The sequence below is a fragment of the Bidens hawaiensis genome, unplaced genomic scaffold (genome assembly GCF_021521415.1).
Source record: "Bidens hawaiensis isolate Kalapana, Puna unplaced genomic scaffold, B.hawaiensis_p1.1 tig00024447_1, whole genome shotgun sequence".
Lineage (NCBI taxonomy): Eukaryota > Viridiplantae > Streptophyta > Magnoliopsida > Asterales > Asteraceae > Bidens > Bidens hawaiensis.
The window spans coordinates 20,158-40,572 of record NW_027493858.1 but is presented as its reverse complement, the minus strand read 5'-3'; the positions used below and the strand labels follow the sequence as shown (position 1 = coordinate 40,572).

Sequence of the window (20,415 nt, the reverse complement as noted above, 5' to 3'; positions counted from 1 at the left end):
GATCTGCCATAGAAAAGTGGGGGTGTGGAGGTGACTGCTAAGAGAATGAACTCTTGTTTACAGACACAAAAATATGTGGGAGCCAAGGGTCCAAGAGAAGGTCCTTTCAATGAATGATAAAGGCTCCTTATAAAGGGACTCCATGGCTACCATCATGAACCCTAACCTTTATTGGGCCAGACCCGGTTAGGGGTTACCTCCACAAACCCCCAGCCCAATGGGCCTAATTAGTAGACAATAATAATAATATAATAAACATTATACATAATGTAATATATAAAGGGTCGTACCGGGTTTGACGTACCCTACACCTACAATATAGGATTGGAACAACGTTAGGGAGTTACAAAAGGGAAGGTGGTTATCATTGAACCATCACATCGTTCCAAATATCAAATACACAGATTCATATCCTATATAAACTATGAAAAAGCCAATTAGACGGTGTGTGTTTCTATTGGTGTGTATTTAACGTTCGTAAACAAATTCTAGTTTATTATTTTTGTTATTCGAATTCTATCGTGTAATCAATTTAAGATGATTGTAACCTGTTAAGTAAATAAGCTATTATTGACAAAGCTCATCTGAACTAGTCAACATACATCTCATTTTGTTTAACAATGTTCTATTCATCCTTTCCACAAGACCATTTTGTTGTGAAGTGCCCACAACAATTAAATGTCTAGCTACACCATGGTTTTTGCAAAATTGATGACACCAACCATTGTAGAATTCCAATGCATTATTTTTTCTAAGTTTCTTTAATTTTCTTTTAGTTTGGGTCTCCATCAAGACCTTCCATTCTTTAAATCTATAAAGGTTTCATCTTTATGTTTAAGAACAAATACCCAAACCCTTCTTAAAAAATAATTGATTAAAGAAAGAAAATACCTAGCTCCACCAAATGAACCAGTCTTTATACGATCCAAATATTAGCACGCACATAGTCCAAGATTACCTTTGTTCTATGCATCCCTTTCTTGAATCTAGCCCTTTTGGTCTTCCGTAGTACGCAATTTTCACAAAAACATACTTCACAGGTTTTGAGATAACGAAACATTTGTTATTTGTTTAGTTTAGTAAAACTTTGTGCACTCATGTGACCTATATTATGACACAACAATACAATAAAGCCATTAATCACTGTTTTTGCAACTACAGAAATGCCACTAGGAGTAACTTCACCATTTAAAAGGTATATACTACTGCCACTTCATAAACCACATATCATGAACATAGACCCCTTTTATGATCACTTCTAACTTTTCCATCTTTCAAGCTAATATGATATCCCATACCCTCAAAAGTACCAATAGAGGATATTCCTTTTCAAATCATGAGTGTACCTTATATTTGCAAGAACAATATTGGTACCATTCTCTAGCTTGGAATGAAATAGTATCAAATCCTTGAATATTGGAGGGTTTATTATCACCCAATCGTACGTAGAGTTCCTTTTCTTAAGAGGAGTCAAATGACAACAACATCCAGAGTCCATTCATCTTATACTTCCTGATCTTGTCACAACATATACATCTGCACTCTCATAGCCATCGAATTCTTCATGTTGTGCACGATGACTCTTTTGCCCCTTGGAGCTACTTCCTTCACGCTTCTTCTTTTTCTATTCAGGGCAATCCCGCTTGATCACAAGAGTTACATATGAAACATATCTTTGTTCACCCTTCTTCTTGAATGATCTTTGTTCATTCTTACCCTTTTAAAAAGGCCATTAGCCCCTTCATCTCTTAATTCACCCCTCTTCTTCATTCCATTGACAAGGTTTCTCTACCATACATCAAAGTATCAACAAATAACTCATATGATGATGGTAGCGATCGATGAGAGAAAGATTAGGGCTTGATATTCTTTATATAATACGATCACAATGTTCTTTAATACGGGTTCAATGTATTGAACTCATCATTATGGTCCTCTAGAGACTAACCTAATGACATTTGAAACGTATAGAAATGTTTCTTGAGGTACATGTAATTAGCAAGGGACTTAGTCATCTACAGGCTCTCCAAATGAGCTGAACTCCGACAGTCGCCTGTTCCTTTCAGATTTCTCAAAGCACTTTATCACCAAGACTCAAGATGATGACATGTGTTCCTTTTCAAGAATGTCACACTTCTCTTTCAGTTAAGCCTTGAGGCATATTCTCTTCATCCAATAACACATCAGAAGGCCCCATAGGCACCAAAATGCTCTCATCTTGACACACCATAAACTTAAATCGTTCTTCTGTTAAACTTATACATGATTGTTGCAAATTAAATAGAACAAGACGTAGAGGTATCTTTGAGCAAACTGAGCTGAAGCTCTTATACCAACTGTTATAGAATTAAGTAGAATTTGATCAATAACACCGAAGAACACACTCAATCTATGATTATGAACATGGACAAAAACTCAATGAAAACCCAAATTGACTTGGGCTAATAATAAAACATAAATGAAAACTTTAAACATAAACAATAAAAATTAAATAAATTATAAAAATTATATATAACCTTAAGAAACTACAATAAAACTGATAAAAAGAGCAATTTGACATAAAACTTATACATGTAAATTAACAAGTAAGAAGTAAATAAAAAGTTGTACTTTCTCAAAATATTTCTAGAATAACAAATTAATGAACATACACAGTAAAAATCCCATGAAATATGCATGGTAGGTCTGCGAAGGATGGGACGAGAACAAACATTTATGTCCATACGTTAGAATCCAACAAATGTATACCACGTTTGATTTTGTTCTTGTAACAACTGTGTTAAAAGAATACACATTTATAGGTATGTTACGTATGTATATATGTATTAATCGAATACATTGTCAAGTGCTTCCATGTTTCTTCCTTCCGACCATGTTTTGGTGATCTTCGATAGACCTGGCCTGATGTATTAATAAAACCCAAAGACAGCAAAATAAACAGTATATCAGAACAAACCGGCTAGTCGCATTTTATAGCTGCATAGAGGTAACGAACAAAGAGCAACGAGGCATGGAAAGCCACACTTCCAAGTAGTAGAAATATGCCATAACTGACACAAGCCATGTACCCAAAGAAAAATGAGGTTTGCATGAAACCACTCATATCTGATCTCTGGATAAAATAATAGATGCAATAACCGTATATAAAAAATCCTGTTGACCCGCCACAGAAAAATGACCTGTGTCAAATAAACAACTCTTATTAGCTCAGGCATTGGATACGATAATCACAAAAACTAAAAAACGTACCTCCACCACCACTCATGATCTTCAGCAGCCAATTGGAAGTATGTCAGTGCAACCGACACTAAAGCAGTCATGATCAAAAGCAGAATGAAGACTACAAACACAATACTGTAAAGTGCGTACACGCGAAAGCCCCAGACACTTGTAAATATGTAGTAAAGCTGAATATATATAACACTGAAAGGCAGAATACCAGCTAAAGCCATCTGAGGAACAACGCCCCTATACCAACGGAGCCGAGGAACCTCTTTAGGACACTTGGCGGTTCTACACGGAGCTTGGAAATCAGTTGCTCGGTTTTTCCCAATAAACCCTCCTAAAAGAAGCAATGGTGATGCTAAAAATACCGACAAAACCGTTAATATTACTATTCCTCTTAACGGCAATGCAGCAGTTGTTCCGTAAACGACAGCAACACTATTTAGGAAAGTAAATGTAAGAAAGAGGGGCATAAAAAATAGCCCTCCGGTCAGCATTAGGTTCTTCATCTGTCAAACAAATAAACTAAGCTTATTAATTGAATAAAGGTTAACAGATTATATGTATGATAAGTTCACATACCCAATGGATTCCTTCAAGTTGAGAATAGAGAGAAACAGATGTATATCCCGAGACTACAGATGCAACTGCATATACAATAACAAGTGCATTCCAGAATACTCCTCGAGCATAGGGTGGAAAGAAACCTAGGAGGCCGAGAAAAAGAATCGATATGATGCTGCAAATGTAATAAAATGAAGGTTACAACTTACAAGATTAATTTCTGATGATTGCACAGAATATTAAGTAAAGGTTAAAACGCCTACAGTACAAGCAAGTGAGTGCCAGAACCAAGCGCAGCAGCAAATAAAGACTTGTGTTTTGGGAATCTAAATACATCACCATGGATGTTCTTCCAACCGGTCTCTTCATGATTTTCAGCTTCCACGTCACGTGCGTAGCTTTTATATTTTCATGCAAAATAGGAAATTTAGAATGAGATTAACATATTGGTAAAGGATATAATTGTGTTAGGTTTATAGTAATTATACTTGGAAATGTCTTTGCGAAGGACTCGCACATAAAACGTCACTAGAAAAATTGTCAGAATGATGAGCATGATTGAAGAGAATGTAAGCGAGTGATGATGAACCGGTAACTGGTGTGGTAAAATTGAAGAATCGATGTATTTCTCCATTCTGTTTTCAAAAGTCTGATCTGTCTTCTTCCACCTAACAGAATATGTGAAGCTGACATTAACTTCTTTGTCCTCTGTCATGAATGCCAAGGATTGAGTATCTGCTCGACGAACGACCTCTTTAACACGGTCCTTATTGTAGAAAACTTCAAAATCAAAATGTGTGTAAACGATAGGTACGCTATCGATTGCTTCATTTTTATAGTTGTTTCGCATCCATCCAATGAAAGCCCATACAGGCAAGTCATCAAAATACAACTGCATAAAGTAATCCTTCGCGATTGCATTTATAAACTTAGAAAGTCTCTTTTGCTCAGTGTCTTGTTGCATAACACTTCATAATCTTTATCCACAAGGAATTCAATCTTGTATGGAGTTGAAACAAGCCGATCCCCGTTCAACATTTCACCTAGATTAAGGTTTTCTTCTTCCACAGTATCTGTTATCCAATAAACAATTAGTGCAAACTTAACAAAATACCAAAGAAAGATAAATATATCTCAAAAAAGAATTACCTGCAGAGCAATAGGGAAGATCATAATAAGAATATGTTTCCCTGCACACAAAATAAGCACATTTGTATAACCTGTAGACACATGATACCTTTTACATATTAAATATATATTTGGAGAACTGAAACTCACCGGGAATTACGGTATGGACCAATTCTATCGGCATAGAAGGGGACTATATCTCCTTTACTAAATCGATTATTAGAGGCATCTGATTCTGCTTGACTTCCAAAGCAGATCAAATGAAGAGCAATAATAAATAGCATTTTAGGTAATCCCATCAATCTTATTATACTGAGAAAAACAAGTGAGAGTATATAAGCAACTAACAAATAAACAGATGTACCCAGTAATATCTCACTGAGAATATATGAGTAACTATGATCTACCAAAGCAAGGGGTGTTCGGAATTCAACTCAGATTCGAAAATTTTGAAATTCGACTCTATTCGAATTCGCATGTCAAGGTTGAAAATCGGTTTTCAAAAATTTGATACAAATTTGAGTTCAGTAATCGAATTTGAAGCGAATATGAATATATGATTTTCAATTTGATGTGATTCGAAATTTGAATTCATAATACATATATATATATAGGGGAAAGTTAACGTACAAATGAAATTAACGTGTAAACTGTGAGAATCAAGTAGAGTAATTATATAATTACTCTATGATGTAATTACATAATTACTCTACTTATATATAATTACTCTACTTGATTCTCACAATTAGCACGTTAATTTCATTTGTACGTTAATTTTCCCCTATATAAATATTAATATGTATATACACACACGCATAGGGATGAGATCGGTACCAACCGGTCCCGGTCCCCAAAAATCGCAAATTTTTGGTACCGGTACCGAAATCTTTGGTTCGGTACCCTACCAGTATTGAAGGTAAAAAAATCGGGAAATACGGTACCGGTACCGGTACCGATACCGAAACTCAAAACTTTGGTACCGATTCGGTACCAAATCGGTACCGATTTCGGTAACGGTACCAGTACCAGTCCCGAATTTGCTTCTTCTTCTTCTTTTTTTTAATATTGATTGTTTCTTAAGTTTGTTGATCAGTAACATAGTTTATTATTTAAAGTGAATTTGAATTAAATCGAATTTATTCAGATTCGAGTTTCAATTATGATTTGAATCAAATTTTAAACTGGGCATAAAATTCGAATTCGGATCCGAATCGAAAAAATAAATCTAAATCGGATATGAATTCAGGTATAAAATATAAAAATTCAAAAAAATCGATTCGGCTAATTCGAGAATTCGTTATTTGATTCGTTGAACACCCCTAACTAAAGTTGAGGCTAATAAATTAATAACTATGATCATTAATTCATGTAACTAGTGAAATTTTAGACCGAACAATGTTAAATCCTCGTGTTTGTTAATCCTATCATACGGGATTGCTATCACAAGAGGCTAAAGTCAACCACTTGTTCTACTGAGTTCAACTAAGAACTCGATAAATGAATCTAACAATTGCAAGTATATTTCAAAAATCAAGCTGAATCATAGTGTCTAGATATAAACAGTTTAAAAGTGATGAAACTAACATGTTAGCACAGTTGAGATAATCGAATAACACAGCTACAATGATCAAGTAAATTTGAACAACGTACAATTGAAAGATCAGTGAACTAGAGAGATAGAACCTTTTGTGTTGACCTGATGAAACTGGTCTTCACTGATTGAAAGTTTCGAACCATAAATGGTGTTTACTTGGAACTGGTCACTGGAGGAGACTTTGACTTTGACTTTGAACTGTTTAAGTTGAGTTGTGTGCTCGGTGGTTAACTGTTATAACTTTAATAAGTTACAAAATGGTCCTTTGACTTATGCTTGACATGTAACTTAAGGCTATAAGTTTTCTCAAATTGTTTACACGTTTTCATCTATATTAAGGCATCTTATATGAGTCATTTGATAATATGTGATTTGGTTTCCAACGAGATTTATTTTGGCATCCTACGAAATTTACTTTGGCTTTCGACAAGATTTATTTTGGTTTCTGACGGAATTTTTATGGATCTGACGAGATTCTTTTGGCTTCCGATGATATTTTTGGAAAAGTACCAGATGTAGGTTGGTTAAAAATCCCATCAAGTAATGATTAAAATGTGATCAAGTCGATATAGGGTTGACATATAGTGAATTGGTTGGTTAAATACACACTTTGTCGACATTGACCGGTCAAATAGATATTTTCAGTATCAGTTATTAATTTTATATATATATATATATATATATATATATATATATATATATATATATATATTTGCAAACACTTATTAACATTTTTCAAATGAACATAAAAGGATATTATATAAGATAATTCATGACAAGTTTGGTAAAAGTGTTTCTGTTTAATAACATACGTTAATTTAAGAATTTTCTATAAATGATATGATAATAAGAAAAAAATGTGAAAATTATAACAATACCACCTTAACGGGCAAAACGGTTAGTACGGAAATAAACTAGGGTGGTTCGGTAATCTCTAAAGGGGTGGTTGGAGGAGATTAATAAAGTCCAAGGTTTAGTTCGAATTACTTGGAGGCTAAGTTCGTTTATTATTATCTGTTTAATTTTAAATGTTTAGATAATTCTGTTTCTTATTTGAGTTTGAGTAGGACTAGGTTGCTGGGTAGTATATAAGCCATCTATGTTTAGTTTATTTTTATTGTAATCGTATCTTGTTTTTCAGTTTAATAAAAACAAAAGAGTCGATCGTCCGATCAATCTCAGCGTGTTTATGTGTTTGTGTATGCTTCCAGTTTAACAATTGGCATCAGAGCATACTTACGATCAAGGGGCCAGAGCAGAGTTCAATTGAAGAAAAGAAGAATCCAATTGAACCCTAACTGGAAATCGTGACTAACATACCAGGCGGTTCGTTTGAAGATTGCACAGCAACAAAAACCCAATTAATTCCGAAGATGGCAGATTCTCATATTGCAAGTGGGATTAGGAAACTCAACCAATCTAACTATACGACCTGGGCTACGTGTGTGAAGTCGTACTTGCAAGGGCAAGATTTATGGGGAGTCACAAACGAGCCTGATACGGAGTTGCCCAGGATCGATACGAATGGAGCGGTGCACAAGTGGAATGTTAAGGCGGGCCGATCAATGTATATCTTGAAGACGACAGTAGAAGAGGAGATGTTGGAATATTTCCAAGAAACCGAGTCTCCTAAAGTTGCGTGGGATACATTGGTGAATCTTTTTTCTAAGAAGAATGACACCCGGCTTCAATTGTTAGAAAGCGAGCTGATGTCATTGTCTCAAGGTGAACATTCAATTCCACAGTTTTTCAGAAAAGTGAAGACTTTGTGCAGGGAGATTGGTGAGTTGGACCCACAGTCTAGAATCGGAGAACCTTGGATGAGACGAATCATCGTCCATGGTTTGAAACCGGAGTACAGGACCTTCGTTACCGCAATCCAAGGTTGGCCAACCCAGCCTACTTTAACCGAATTTGAATACCTGTTAGCGGGTCAAGAGGCACTAGTAAAACAGGTCACCGGGGTTTTGGTCAAGAACGATGCCGAGGCGCTTTATGTCAAAAAGGGTAAACATAAACAAAAGTATAATCGGTATCAAAACCGAAACGGTGACAAAGGAAGAAAGGTGGCTGAGAGAAAAACAAGGGTTACGGAAAAGAACACAAGGTCGGGGATAGGAAAACAAATAAGAATAGCAAACGTTTTCCATGGAAGTGTCATAAGTGTGGTGTTAGAGGTCATATGGCAAAATATTGTTGGGAAGAACAACAAGAAGAAGGAAATCACGCCGAGGTAGAAAACGAGCAAGCGTGGGATGCCGAGGCCCATGTAGCTCAAGTTGAAGATGTGGTAGCACTTACGGTAACCACCGAACAACAACTGAACAGCCTTGACGAGTGGATTGTTGACTCGGGATGCTCCTACCATCTTACCGGAGATAAGAGTAAGTTATCCAACCCGAAGAAGTACGAAGGAAGCCGGGTAGTTGTAATTGCGGATAACTCGAGACACTCGATCTCAAACATCGGTAACGTTAATTTTCCTTATAAACATGGCCAAAACGAGTTAACTCTCGATAATGTATATCTTGTACCCGGGATGAAAAAGAATTTAATCTCGGTACCACAAATAACCGAGACCGGGAAATATGTTTTGTTTGGGCCCAATAGCGTGTAGGTGTTTGATAAATTCGAGACGAAGTCGAAATCAATGTTGGTGGGGCGAAAGAAAGATACTGTGTACGTGTTATCTGTTGAATCAGCCTATGTCGAGAAGACAAGAAACCAAAGTAGCATGGATCTATGGCATCAACGACTCGGGCATGTCGGTTATGACAAACTCGAGTTAATGACAAGAAGAGAGGTAGTGAACGGCTTACCCAAAATGAATTTTTCCAATGAAACGGTGTGTGCGGGTTGCCAATTTGGTAAGGCTAGTCAACAACCTTTTGAAAGATCGAAGATGAAAACAGTTAAGCCTCTTGACCTTGTCCACACGGATGAGTTTGGCCCGGTGAAACAAAAGTCCCTCGGTGGAGCGGGGTTCATGATCACTTTTATAGATGATTATTCTCGGTTAGCTAAGGCGTTTGTTGTAACATCGTGAAAATTTCGAGTTCAAAATATTAAGTTTTCCAAACTCTAGGGACTGAATTTGCCAAAATCCAAACCTGAGGTTTAAAAATGAAAATTTTGATTTCTTGTCCTATCGCGCTACGCGACGGGACAAAAGACAGGCCCATCGCGTACCGCGATGGGGCTTGGTCAAAGCTTCTGGAAGAGGTCAACAGCGATACGCGATCGCTGCTGAACCAACGTCATCGTGTATCGCGATGACGTGGTCTGACAAGTTGTGACACGTGGCACACGGTGGCATAGTCTGCCGCCACGTGTTGCCACGCGGCACAACGCCTGTAACGTGTCGCCACGTGGCAGGTCTACGTGGTGACGCAGAAGGCCTACGTCGCGATACGCGACGGGCCTGACCAGGAGGTCATCGTGTATCCCGATGGGCTCCGAAATTTTGTCTATAATTAGCAGGTCCGTGGTCTTCACATTTCACATCAAAATCACACACACAACTCTCTCTCTAACATCTCTCTACACCTCGATATTTGTACCCTCGATCTACCTCGATAAACGTGCCATAATTCCTCGATAAGCATGCCCGATCCATCGATTTCCGTGTCGAGTTACCTCGAAGTGCATGCTACCCTCCACCCACATACGACCAAGGAAGGTGTTTGTTCTCAAAAGGCGTGCCAAAGAAAGGTGTGTCCAAGTTGATCGAGAAAGTGAAGCGGCGTTGGAGTGCTGCTCAAGTTCTTAGGGTTTCTAAACGCCAAAAAGGTTAGGTGTGATGACAAATGTATATAATATAAGATTATATTAAAGGCTTAAGCCTAAAGTCGAGGTTATATTCGATACCTGGAAGAGGTCAACAGCGATACGCGATCGCTGCTGAACCAACGTCATCGCGTATCGCGATGACGTGGTCTGACAAGTTGTGACACGTGGCACACGGTGGCATCGTCTGCCGCCACGTGTTGCCACGCGGCACAACGCCTGTAACGTGTCGCCACGTGGCAGGTCTACGTGGTGACGCAGAAGGCCTACGTCGCGATACGCGACGGGCCTGACCAGGAGGTCATCGTGTATCCCGATGGGCTCCGAAATTTTGTCTATAATTAGCAGGTCCGTGGTCTTCACATTTCACATCAAAATCACACACACAACTCTCTCTCTAACATCTCTCTACACCTCGATATTTGTACCCTCGATCTACCTCGATAAACGTGCCATAATTCCTCGATAAGCATGCCCGATCCATCGATTTCCGTGTCGAGTTACCTCGAAGTGCATGCTACCCTCCACCCACATACGACCAAGGAAGGTGTTTGTTCTCAAAAGGCGTGCCAAAGAAAGGTGTGTCCAAGTTGATCGAGAAAGTGAAGCGGCGTTGGAGTGCTGCTCAAGTTCTTAGGGTTTCTAAACGCCAAAAAGGTTAGGTGTGATGACAAATGTATATAATATAAGATTATATTAAAGGCTTAAGCCTAAAGTCGAGGTTATATTCGATACCTCGATAAAAAGAGAAATAAACATAACAAAGAAAAGAATAAAAGATTGAATAGTTGATAATATATATGTGTGTAAGTATATATTATTCTTTGTTATGAAAATATTATTTAAGCAATAATAGTTATTCTTAAATAATAAAATAAAAGAATACGTTTCTTGGAGAAGAAGAAATGTCGAATTTTATATATAAACTAAAGGTTTATAATTACTTTTTAACTAAAGGTTTTCAAGTAAAAGAAAATTATGAACTAAAGGTTCATCGAGGTAGAGATATAAAATAAGACTAAAGGTCTTAAGTCGGATTGTATATCCGACTAACAAATGGTTATACTCGTACTATAGGTGCGAGATAGCAAGGGAAAGACCCTCGGACGGTGTTGAAGCCGATCCCAAAGAGAAAAGGTGAATACGTCCCCAAACGTTTATAAACTTGTTTTCAAAGGAGTCAAACATGTTATATGAAAATTGTTTACAAGGAACTATGTGTTTCTAAAACCGTTATAAATAAGAGTATAAGCCTAGCCCTCAGGCTGCAGTATATGTGTGTCTGGATCCTTACATATGTGGTAGTACGCGGTGGGCGCATCGCACCACGCTTGGTCGTAGGACGCTTTCCTATAGGAAGCACGACCATGTGTATACTTACGGGTACTTAACTAAGTCGAACACTGCGGTGTTTGCTGAGGTAACCTAGTGTAGAGGCTCGAGTTTATAATTGTGTTATTTAACTTTGTTATTCCTAAGCCACGATGGGCCGAGGCAGGCGTAGTCTCGAGGGGTAATAAAGTAAAAGAAAATGTTTTAGCGTCAGCGTGTTCACCAGCATTCGTTGCTGACGTATTTTATTTACATTTTGCAGGTGAACAACGAGAGCGCTTGGAGAGACAAGGTGCTATGAATATCCGAATGGCTCGGATTTGTTTTGTATAAACTTAATATATATAAATGGTGGTTTTGTAAAAACAAGTAAACTTAATCGGGAACCTTTTATAATCCCGACTTTTGTATATGTAAATATTTACAACTTTAATCCACATGTTTATAAGTCTTCCGCTAAATTAACGCAACTATGTTTTATTTACAATTGTGGTACCAACTGTTGATCGCACTCCTAGGCCCAAGATGGGGGTGTGACATTTGTGAAATTCAAACTGTTTAAACAGGAGGCGGACGGGTTACCGGGTTGAAAATAAGAATGTTACGGTCAGATAACGGCGGGGAGTACACGTCACGGGAATTTAATGAGTATCTAAGGTCGTGTAATATTGGTCGGCAGTTAACGTGTTCGAATACACCGCAACAGAATGGTGTCTCGGAACGTAAAAACAGACACCTAACCGAAGTGTGTGGAAGTATGACGCACGGTAAAAACGTACCTGGAAGATTTTGGGCTGAAGCGATGAAAACCGCTGCGTATATAATCAATCGCTTGCCTCAACAAGGACTCGATCAGGTGTCACCATACGAACTGTTGCTGAATATCAAACCCGATGTAAGTTACTTAAAAGTGTTCGGATGTGTTTGTTATGTGTTCATACCGAACCACTTACGACACAAGTTAGAGAAGAAGGCCGTGCGTTGTATATTTGTCGGGTATGACCAAGAGAGAAAAGGATGGAAGTGTTGCGACCCAACTACCGGAAGATGTTATGTATCCCGGAATGTCGTCTTCGATGAGAATTCCTCTTGGTAGTCACCGGGAAAAGAAGCATTACCGGATACGGATCAGTTGAAGGCATATTCAGAGTCCTCGATGATCAAACTTAATGAGTTTGATAATAGTGAGCTGGTGGAAATTGAACAAACAGAAGCCGAGTGTTCTGTTAATGAGGAACCAAGGGTCGAAGAAACCGAGGAACAGCCCGTGAGACGTTCGGGCAGAAGCCACAAACCGAACCCCCGGTACGCACATTATGTAACCATTGAAGAAGAGGTGAAAGAGCCAAAAGACTACTTTGAAGCGAGTGAGAAACCAGAGTGGGTAGAGGCTATGAAAGCTAAGATAAGTGCACTCAGAAGCAACGAAACGTGGGAGTTGGTTCCAAGACCGGATGGAGTAAAACCGGTAACGTGTAAGTGGGTATATAAGATCAAGAAGAAAGCGGACGGGACGATTGATCGGTATAAGGCGCGGTTAGTTGCGCGGGGTTTCTCACAAGAATATGGTCTCGATTATGATGAGACATTTAGCCCCGTTGCTAAGCTAACCACGGTTCGGGTTTTGTTAGCACTTACGACGAGTCTTGGGTGGAGTCTAGAACAAATGGACGTAAATAATGCATTCCTATATGGTGATTTAAATCATACAATTTATATGGAACAACCCATCGGTTTTGAAGAGAAGGTCGTGTTCGGTTATGTATGCAAATTGAAAAAGGCGTTATACGGGCTCAAGCAATCACCGCGGGCGTGGTACGATAAAATCGGAGAGTTTCTCAAGCATTGCGGATATAGAAGTACCGTTGCGGATGCGAGTTTATTTGTCAAGCAAGACGGGCCGAATATTGCTATATTTTTTTATCTATGTAGATGACTTGATTATAACCGATAATTGGAAAGAAGAAACCGAGCAGCTTCGAGTTAACCTTAGTACTCGTTTTAAAATTAAGGACCTGGGCAGATTGGGTCATTTTTTGGGTATGAGATTGAATACTCAAGTACTGGATTGGTATTACATCAAAAGAAGTATATGTTAGAGTTGTTGCAAAGGTTTGGAATAATGCCAAATTCAAAATTGGCAACACCACCCATGGATGAAAATTCTCGGTTGTATCAAGAAGATGGAAAGGAGTTGGAAAACCCGACTGAATACCGACAGATTGTAGGTAGTTTAATCTACCTAACTTTAACGAGGCCGGACATCGCGTTCGCGGTTGGTGTCTTAAGTTAGTTCATGCAACAACCTCGTCGTCCACACTTGTATGCGGCTTATCGTGTTCTAAGGTATGTGAAAAATTCGATCGGGCTCGGAGTGGAGTTTAAGAGGGAGTCGAGTACCGAGTTAAATGGGTTTTGTGATGCGGATTACGCAGGAAATCCAAACACAAGAAGGTCGACAACCGGGTTCGTGTTTTTCGTTGTTAAAAACATGGTGTCTTGGTGTAGTAAGCGACAACCAACGGTGTCGTTGTCGAATACCGAGGCGGAGTATAGAGCCTCGGCAATGGCAGCTCAAGAGTTAGTTTGGTTGTTTCGACTACTTGGTGAACTTGGGCAGAAAGTTGACTATAAAGTAAAGATGTTTTGTGATAATAAATCCGTGATTCAATTGGCCGAAAATCCCGTGTTTCATGCACGCACCAATCACATAGAAGTGCATTATCACTACATATGTGAAAAGGTGTTAAACGGTGAAACCGATTTAACGTACGTGGATACGAAAGAATAAGTAGCCGATATGTTGACTAAGAGTTTGTCTAAAGTCAAAATGTTGAAGTTTTATTCAAGTATGGGAATGAAGAAGGTTGGTATGGAGAGAGAGTGTGAAAATTATAACAATACCACCTTAACGGGCCAAAACGGTTAGTACGGAAATAAACGAGGGCGGTTCGGTAATCTCTAAAGGGGTGGTTGGAGAAGATTAATAAAGTCCAAGGTTTAGTTCGAATTACTTGGAAGCTAAGTTCATTTATTATTATCTGTTTAATTTTAAATGCTTAGATAATTATGTTTCTTATTTGAGTTTGAGTAGGACTAGGTTGGTAGTATATAAGCCATCTATGTTTAGTTTATTTTTATTGTAATCGTATCTTGTTTTTCAGTTTAATAAAAACAAAAGAGTCGATCGTTCGATCAATCTCAGCGTGTTTGTGTGTTTGTGTATGCTTCCAGTTTTACAAAAAAAGATGTTAAATTTGACGATTATATAAAAGTATGATATAGTGCACTTGGGCGGGTGTTTTGGTGTTTGGTTTTCTAGCTTCTTGCTAGTCTTTGGCGTTCAATAAAATTGGTTGTTCAAATAAATAAATAAATAAAATATTTTACTTGGGCCAACCAAACATTAGCAGGCTAAAAATGAGGTAAGCATGTGCACGTCAATGCACACCACCAGCAAATACAACCAACAATGATCATTAATTTCTTGTAGTTTCTTGTTTCAAACAAACTGAGGTTACAATCTTAATAAATACTAAAACGGAGTTAATAATGTAGTTTGACCTTTAATCTTGGAATCTAGTTTGAAGATGAGAGTAATATTGTAATTGACAATGAGTGTTCCTTCATATATAAACAGCAGGCATTACACTTGTTGATATCAAACAATATGGGACAACCTGAATCACCTGATCAGCAGCCTCGGTCTCAACCCGATGAGCCCCTAAAGATTCAGGTTTCTGACACTCCCCAAGCTGATGATCATAGTCAGGTTCAAATTCTTAATGACTCTAAGCCTCATTATCCTCACGCCCCCGTTAGAAATGTGCAAGTATTTGCGATTGTCTTGTTAGGTGTAAGAGTGGTTACATGGCTGTGTCTCTTAGCGTCACTCATCATTCTAGCATCCAACACTACTCCAACCATTTATACGGAACTTTTTACATACAAATTCGGGTTCAACGATTTCCATGCTTATCAGTAACTCTCTTTCTCTACAAATTAATAAAAGAAATAAATTCATTATAAACTCGTGCTTTTGCGAATGATCATATATTATTTGCAGGTACATGATGTCCGCTATAGTGATAGGTTTTGCATACACATGTGTTCAAGTAACCTTTGAAGTCTATCAATTAGCCACGGGTAAAAGTCTTATAACAGGCAATATGCTCCCCAAGATCATCTTTTATGGTGACAAGGTTAATTTCTTTTATTTTGTTGTTATTTTTTTACAAATGAAAGATTTCATTTAAACGAGTAGTGTTTACATCAAAATAGAAGGCAAACGGGCAACAAAATGTACCGCTAGCCTTTCTGAATAACAATCTAAATCGTTTAAAAGTTTAAAAAACTTTATTATTATCATATTGTGTATGATAAGGTGTACACAAGGATGAATATATCATATATGTGTTCTGTCACAAACCTGTATCGAATTAAATTAAACTCAAACTCTAAGACCACCGGGAATTGGAACAACTTACAGATTCAATTGCAAATATGTGATTAATTCCTAAACCAAATCTTCACCAAAGGGATGATCGAGATTACAATGAGTCAAAAAATAAAGAAAAAAATTACAAACCAATCTCTCAAATGAACACTCATATTACAAAACAAGAATCACCTAACAATCTAGAGAAGATTATGAACGGGCCCTAGATTCATTGATGAACACAAGAAAATAAGAGTAAAACAAGAATCCTTTTAAAAGTATTCATTCAATATATCCACTCCTTCTAATTATCAGCTGTCCGGTCCAGCGCTCCATCTTCAAGTATACTACAAACAATATTTCAAGTTACCAAACAAACTCAAATTTGCTAATGAATTGACTACCTTTTAGCATGTTCAAAGAACTGAAGAGTGTATTATGTGTAAGACCAAAACTATAAGGCTATCGTACCAAATAATGTTTGTGCAGCTAGTTGTTCGTTAGTTTGTTTTGTATGTTTTTACTCGTAAACTGCCAGTTTGTTTTATTCCATGACAATGCTATACTGATTAAACGTTATTTTCAGATTCTATTATGCTTTCTAGCTACTGGTGTTGGTGCGGCATTTGGTGCGACAGTTGATTTAAAGAAGAAACTTGATTGGATTGATGACCTTCTTTTGTTAATAAATGATGGGTATTCATTTCTGACTCCATTTCGACCAAAGCTTGATAACTTCTTCAACATGGTTTATGTTTCGGCTTCTTTCCTTGTTATTGCCTTCTTGAGTTCAGTAGCTTCTTCAATTCTATCTTCTTTGGCCCTTCAAAAGAACGGATCATTTACAACCTTTGTCTGTCTTGCTTCTCATGTTAAAGAATAATTCAGATCATGCGAGCCGTTGAATGAGTAGCCATTGAGGAGATTTGCTGGTTCCAGGCCGTTGTGGGAGTCTTTAGGTGATAGTAATTCTTGAATAATTATAGGTTGTTTCATTTCTGTTTTTTTATTACCTTTGTTGTAAGTCTCATGTTTATTTAAGCATTGTCTTTGCGATCAATAAAATCACCTTGTTCATGTTGATGTGTATGTACATGTTCGGATCGTGCATCATGTTTGATCTCAAGCCCATATGAAATCTGGCCATTGGACATTTGGACTCAAATTAACTGATTGACATACTCGCTTTTATGATAGGTTCATCTTCATTTCAAAATAACGCCTCTTTCTCTTTCCCCCTCTCTCCATAGTCGTTCTTTATACATACTGAGGTCATATGTATACTACGTTCGGTCATTTGAAAATGATCCCAATTTTATCATCCGCTTTAAGGTCCCAAAAAGATTGAGGCATCCATACTACAATGCAACAACCTTCAATCTTATCATTCAATTATTATCATTCATATGAGAATATTCTTGCCACCAGTCTCACAATTTTACATTTTTTTCATTGGACCTCCGTTTAACTCCATTAAGTTTAATCCCAATTTCAAATTTATGTTTTAAAGCTTTTGATCTGAACGAGGATACAAGTCGATTGGTGTAAAACCTTACCTTGAAACGGTGCTCCAAACGTCGATTGGCTTGATTAATTGGAAGTTTAAACACCCTTATCCTCCTTCCAATCGTCTTTTAGAGCACCATTTCGAGATAAATTTTACATTAATCTACTCGTGTCCTTCTGATTAAAAGCTCAAAAACATCAGTTTTAAGTTTTAAATTCAAGTAAAACTCAATATAGAGTTACTTTTTTTAATTTAAATGGTGGTTCAATGAGAAAATATAGTATAAAAGGCGGGACCGGTGGAAAAACATTATCAAGTGAGGATATTATTGGCCAACTGTAAAAAGATTAGATAATTAAAATCCAATTTTTCTTGTTTAAATAATCTTTGTGAGCCCGTTTCCTTTGGATAGAGGTACGGTGTGCCTACATCCCACCCTCCCCAGACCCTACTTATAGCTTTGCTGTCGGTGGGATTTTACTGGGCATGATTGATTGATTGATATATAAATGACCTCGTCACTTGAATGATAGTAATTTTTGTTTCTTAAAATTTCATGTTAGATTCTTGAAAGCGAGCTAAAAAAGATTCCAGGTAACTAACTGATCTTCAAAATAGCTCGATTTTGGGGGATGAAAGTGATGCATGCGTTAGCGTTTGATTTTTCTTTATTTACTTAAAAGTGGTGGTTGGACTAAAATACGTACCCTCAGCTGCTGAGACTGACATTTAACGGATAAACTGGACGATAGCCATAAGGACTCAAATCGATAACATTCTAAAACCTGAGGCCTGATAAAAATGAGAATTCGTACTCAAGTAGATAGAGTGGCCAAACCAGCTTAGGGACTCAAACCAAAATTGACTAAAAAAACATGTTTCATAGAGCTAGGTTCACTTTTGAATATCCGGTACCTATAAGGTTTAATGTCGATTCAACAATTTAATTTGATAGCTAATGAGCTAAACATTGTATTGAAAAACAAAAACAAAAAACCATGTATCATCATGATCAACTTATTACTGCAGCTTTAGCCTAGATAAATAAAGAAATTTTTAAAAAATCATCGATTTTAAGGTTACATAACGGATGCCTTTGGTTGCTAAATTTGGCTTCAAGTGATACTGTTACCACTTATTTGCAAGGGCTCTAGAAGAGATAACCGAAGAAATCACTGAACAAAAGCATCCAATGAGAAGAAACACTGCTGATATATTGGCCAACATGCAATATTTTCTCATTTCCGAACGATAGTCTTTGGCATCATAAACTTTGTCGGATCCACCGAAGAATTCTATGTTTTGAGCACCGTCGTTTGTTTGAACGGTTGCTCCAAATAATGCTCCAACAGCCGTTGCTAGTAATATCATGCAAATCTAAAAAATATGTAACGGAACAAAATTGTTAGCTTGATATATCATTAGAATGTAACATGGCAGTATAAAGTAATACTATATCATGCATATTGATCATAGACTAATTATTGATTTTTTTATACAAATAGGTAATAGGCTAGCAGCTACACTTCTGTTTGCTTTTGTAAAATTTTTTTGTTTCAAGTCAAACTTAAATTCAGATAGGAAAAGTTTAATAGAAAGTAGCATGTTAGTAGGTATTAATGGTGATCAGCAGCACGGATTTGTCGATGATAAGATTATCTTTCGGTTAGATCCGTTGCATGTGGTTATAGAGCAGTATATTATAAGAAGGAGAATATGTTTTAGAGGACTTTTCACAATTTATTTTCGTTGTAATTTAGTCATAGTCCCGTGATTTACTTCAGTAAAAAGTTCGGTTAGAGAGGCGCATGTTATAAAGGGTTAGTGGTACAGCTTGTTGGTTTCATTCTATTTCAATGAAAAACTACTTAAACAGTACTGGTAAATATGCGCTATATAATAATAGTCCGCACTTCTTAAAAAGTTATTATTTTTTGAATCAAATGTTCCATATAATTCTTGAAAATAATCTATACACTAAAATAGTGCCAGTAGGTTTTTTTTCCAGTAAAACTAAGTTTTTAAATATTACATTAATAGATATTGAGGTTATAACATTATTATTCTTTATTAGTTAATTCTTTGGTATTGTAGATAAATCAATTATGTGATCAATTCCTATTCAGAGTTTTAAATAGGATATGACGAACCTTGTCGCCATAAAATTCAAACGCGAGGAAAGCTCTATTGTTGATGAGTCGTTTCTTGCTGAAAAAGAAGTACATAGCAAACGGAACCTGCAAGAAGGTGTAACACAACCCGACAACGGTTCCAAAGAAGACATACCTGCAAATGATGATTAGATTTTAATGTTATAAAAACTGCAAGTGTAACAAAAAATATAAAAATAAAAATAAAAATTCTAAAGGCCAAGGAAAGAATTGGTTCATACTGATATGTTTGAACCGACTTAAAAGTGAAGGTTTCGCGACCTTGACCCCTGTCATAGGTTACACTATTAGACCTCAAGAGACCCATTGATATCACAAGTGTAACCAACGTGGTGACTCTTAGTGTTAATGCTGCAATTGGTAACTTTGATGCTTTTGGTTCTTCATAATGAAGATCTGACATTTTCATTTACCTAAGGAACTTTGTTCTAATGTGCTGTATTCTGGCATCTCGGACTACAGTCTTATAGCAACACAGTTTTGTCATTTGCCAGGATCCATGGACTTATTAATAGAGAAGACATGGTCAAACAAAGAAAATATACATTGAATTTCATATAAATATTTTATAAGCCTATAGGAGTGTTCGTACCGTATACAAGTGTCATGATGGACCAAACCTATTCCAACCGAAAAATATTGATACCGAAATTATTTCAGCAACAAACAT

The 20,415-nt window shown here is 37.1% G+C and overlaps 3 protein-coding genes and 1 pseudogene across 4 annotated transcripts; 2 read left to right on the top strand and 2 right to left on the bottom strand.

Moving 5' to 3' along the window:
* Positions 1–2,823: 2,823 nt before the first annotated feature.
* Positions 2,824–6,672, bottom strand: LOC143569299 (transmembrane 9 superfamily member 4-like; annotated as a pseudogene). Its single transcript, XR_013141715.1, has 8 exons — positions 6,601–6,672; positions 5,068–5,229; positions 4,939–4,979; positions 4,278–4,862; positions 4,053–4,187; positions 3,808–3,964; positions 3,250–3,734; positions 2,824–3,179 (listed from the first exon to the last, which is right to left on the bottom strand). The product of XR_013141715.1 is annotated as a transmembrane 9 superfamily member 4-like (transcript).
* Positions 6,673–13,925: 7,253 nt separating this feature from the next.
* On the top strand, positions 13,926–14,420 carry LOC143569308 (secreted RxLR effector protein 161-like). Its single transcript, XM_077055261.1, has one exon. The coding sequence runs from the start codon at positions 13,926–13,928 to the stop codon at positions 14,418–14,420; it is 495 nt and encodes a 164-aa protein (XP_076911376.1).
* A 586-nt stretch (positions 14,421–15,006) lies between these two features.
* On the top strand, positions 15,007–17,329 carry LOC143569298 (CASP-like protein 4D1). Its single transcript, XM_077055254.1, has 3 exons — positions 15,007–15,610; positions 15,696–15,831; positions 16,654–17,329. Exons 1-3 carry the CDS (start codon positions 15,300–15,302, stop codon positions 16,948–16,950), a joined length of 744 nt encoding a protein of 247 aa, XP_076911369.1. The 5' UTR covers positions 15,007–15,299; the 3' UTR covers positions 16,951–17,329.
* A 1,317-nt stretch (positions 17,330–18,646) lies between these two features.
* On the bottom strand, positions 18,647–20,168 carry LOC143569297 (CASP-like protein 4D1). Its single transcript, XM_077055253.1, has 3 exons — positions 19,967–20,168; positions 19,725–19,860; positions 18,647–18,951 (listed from the first exon to the last, which is right to left on the bottom strand). Exons 1-3 carry the CDS (start codon positions 20,152–20,154, stop codon positions 18,703–18,705), a joined length of 573 nt encoding a protein of 190 aa, XP_076911368.1. The 5' UTR covers positions 20,155–20,168; the 3' UTR covers positions 18,647–18,702.
* Positions 20,169–20,415: the final 247 nt, after the last annotated feature.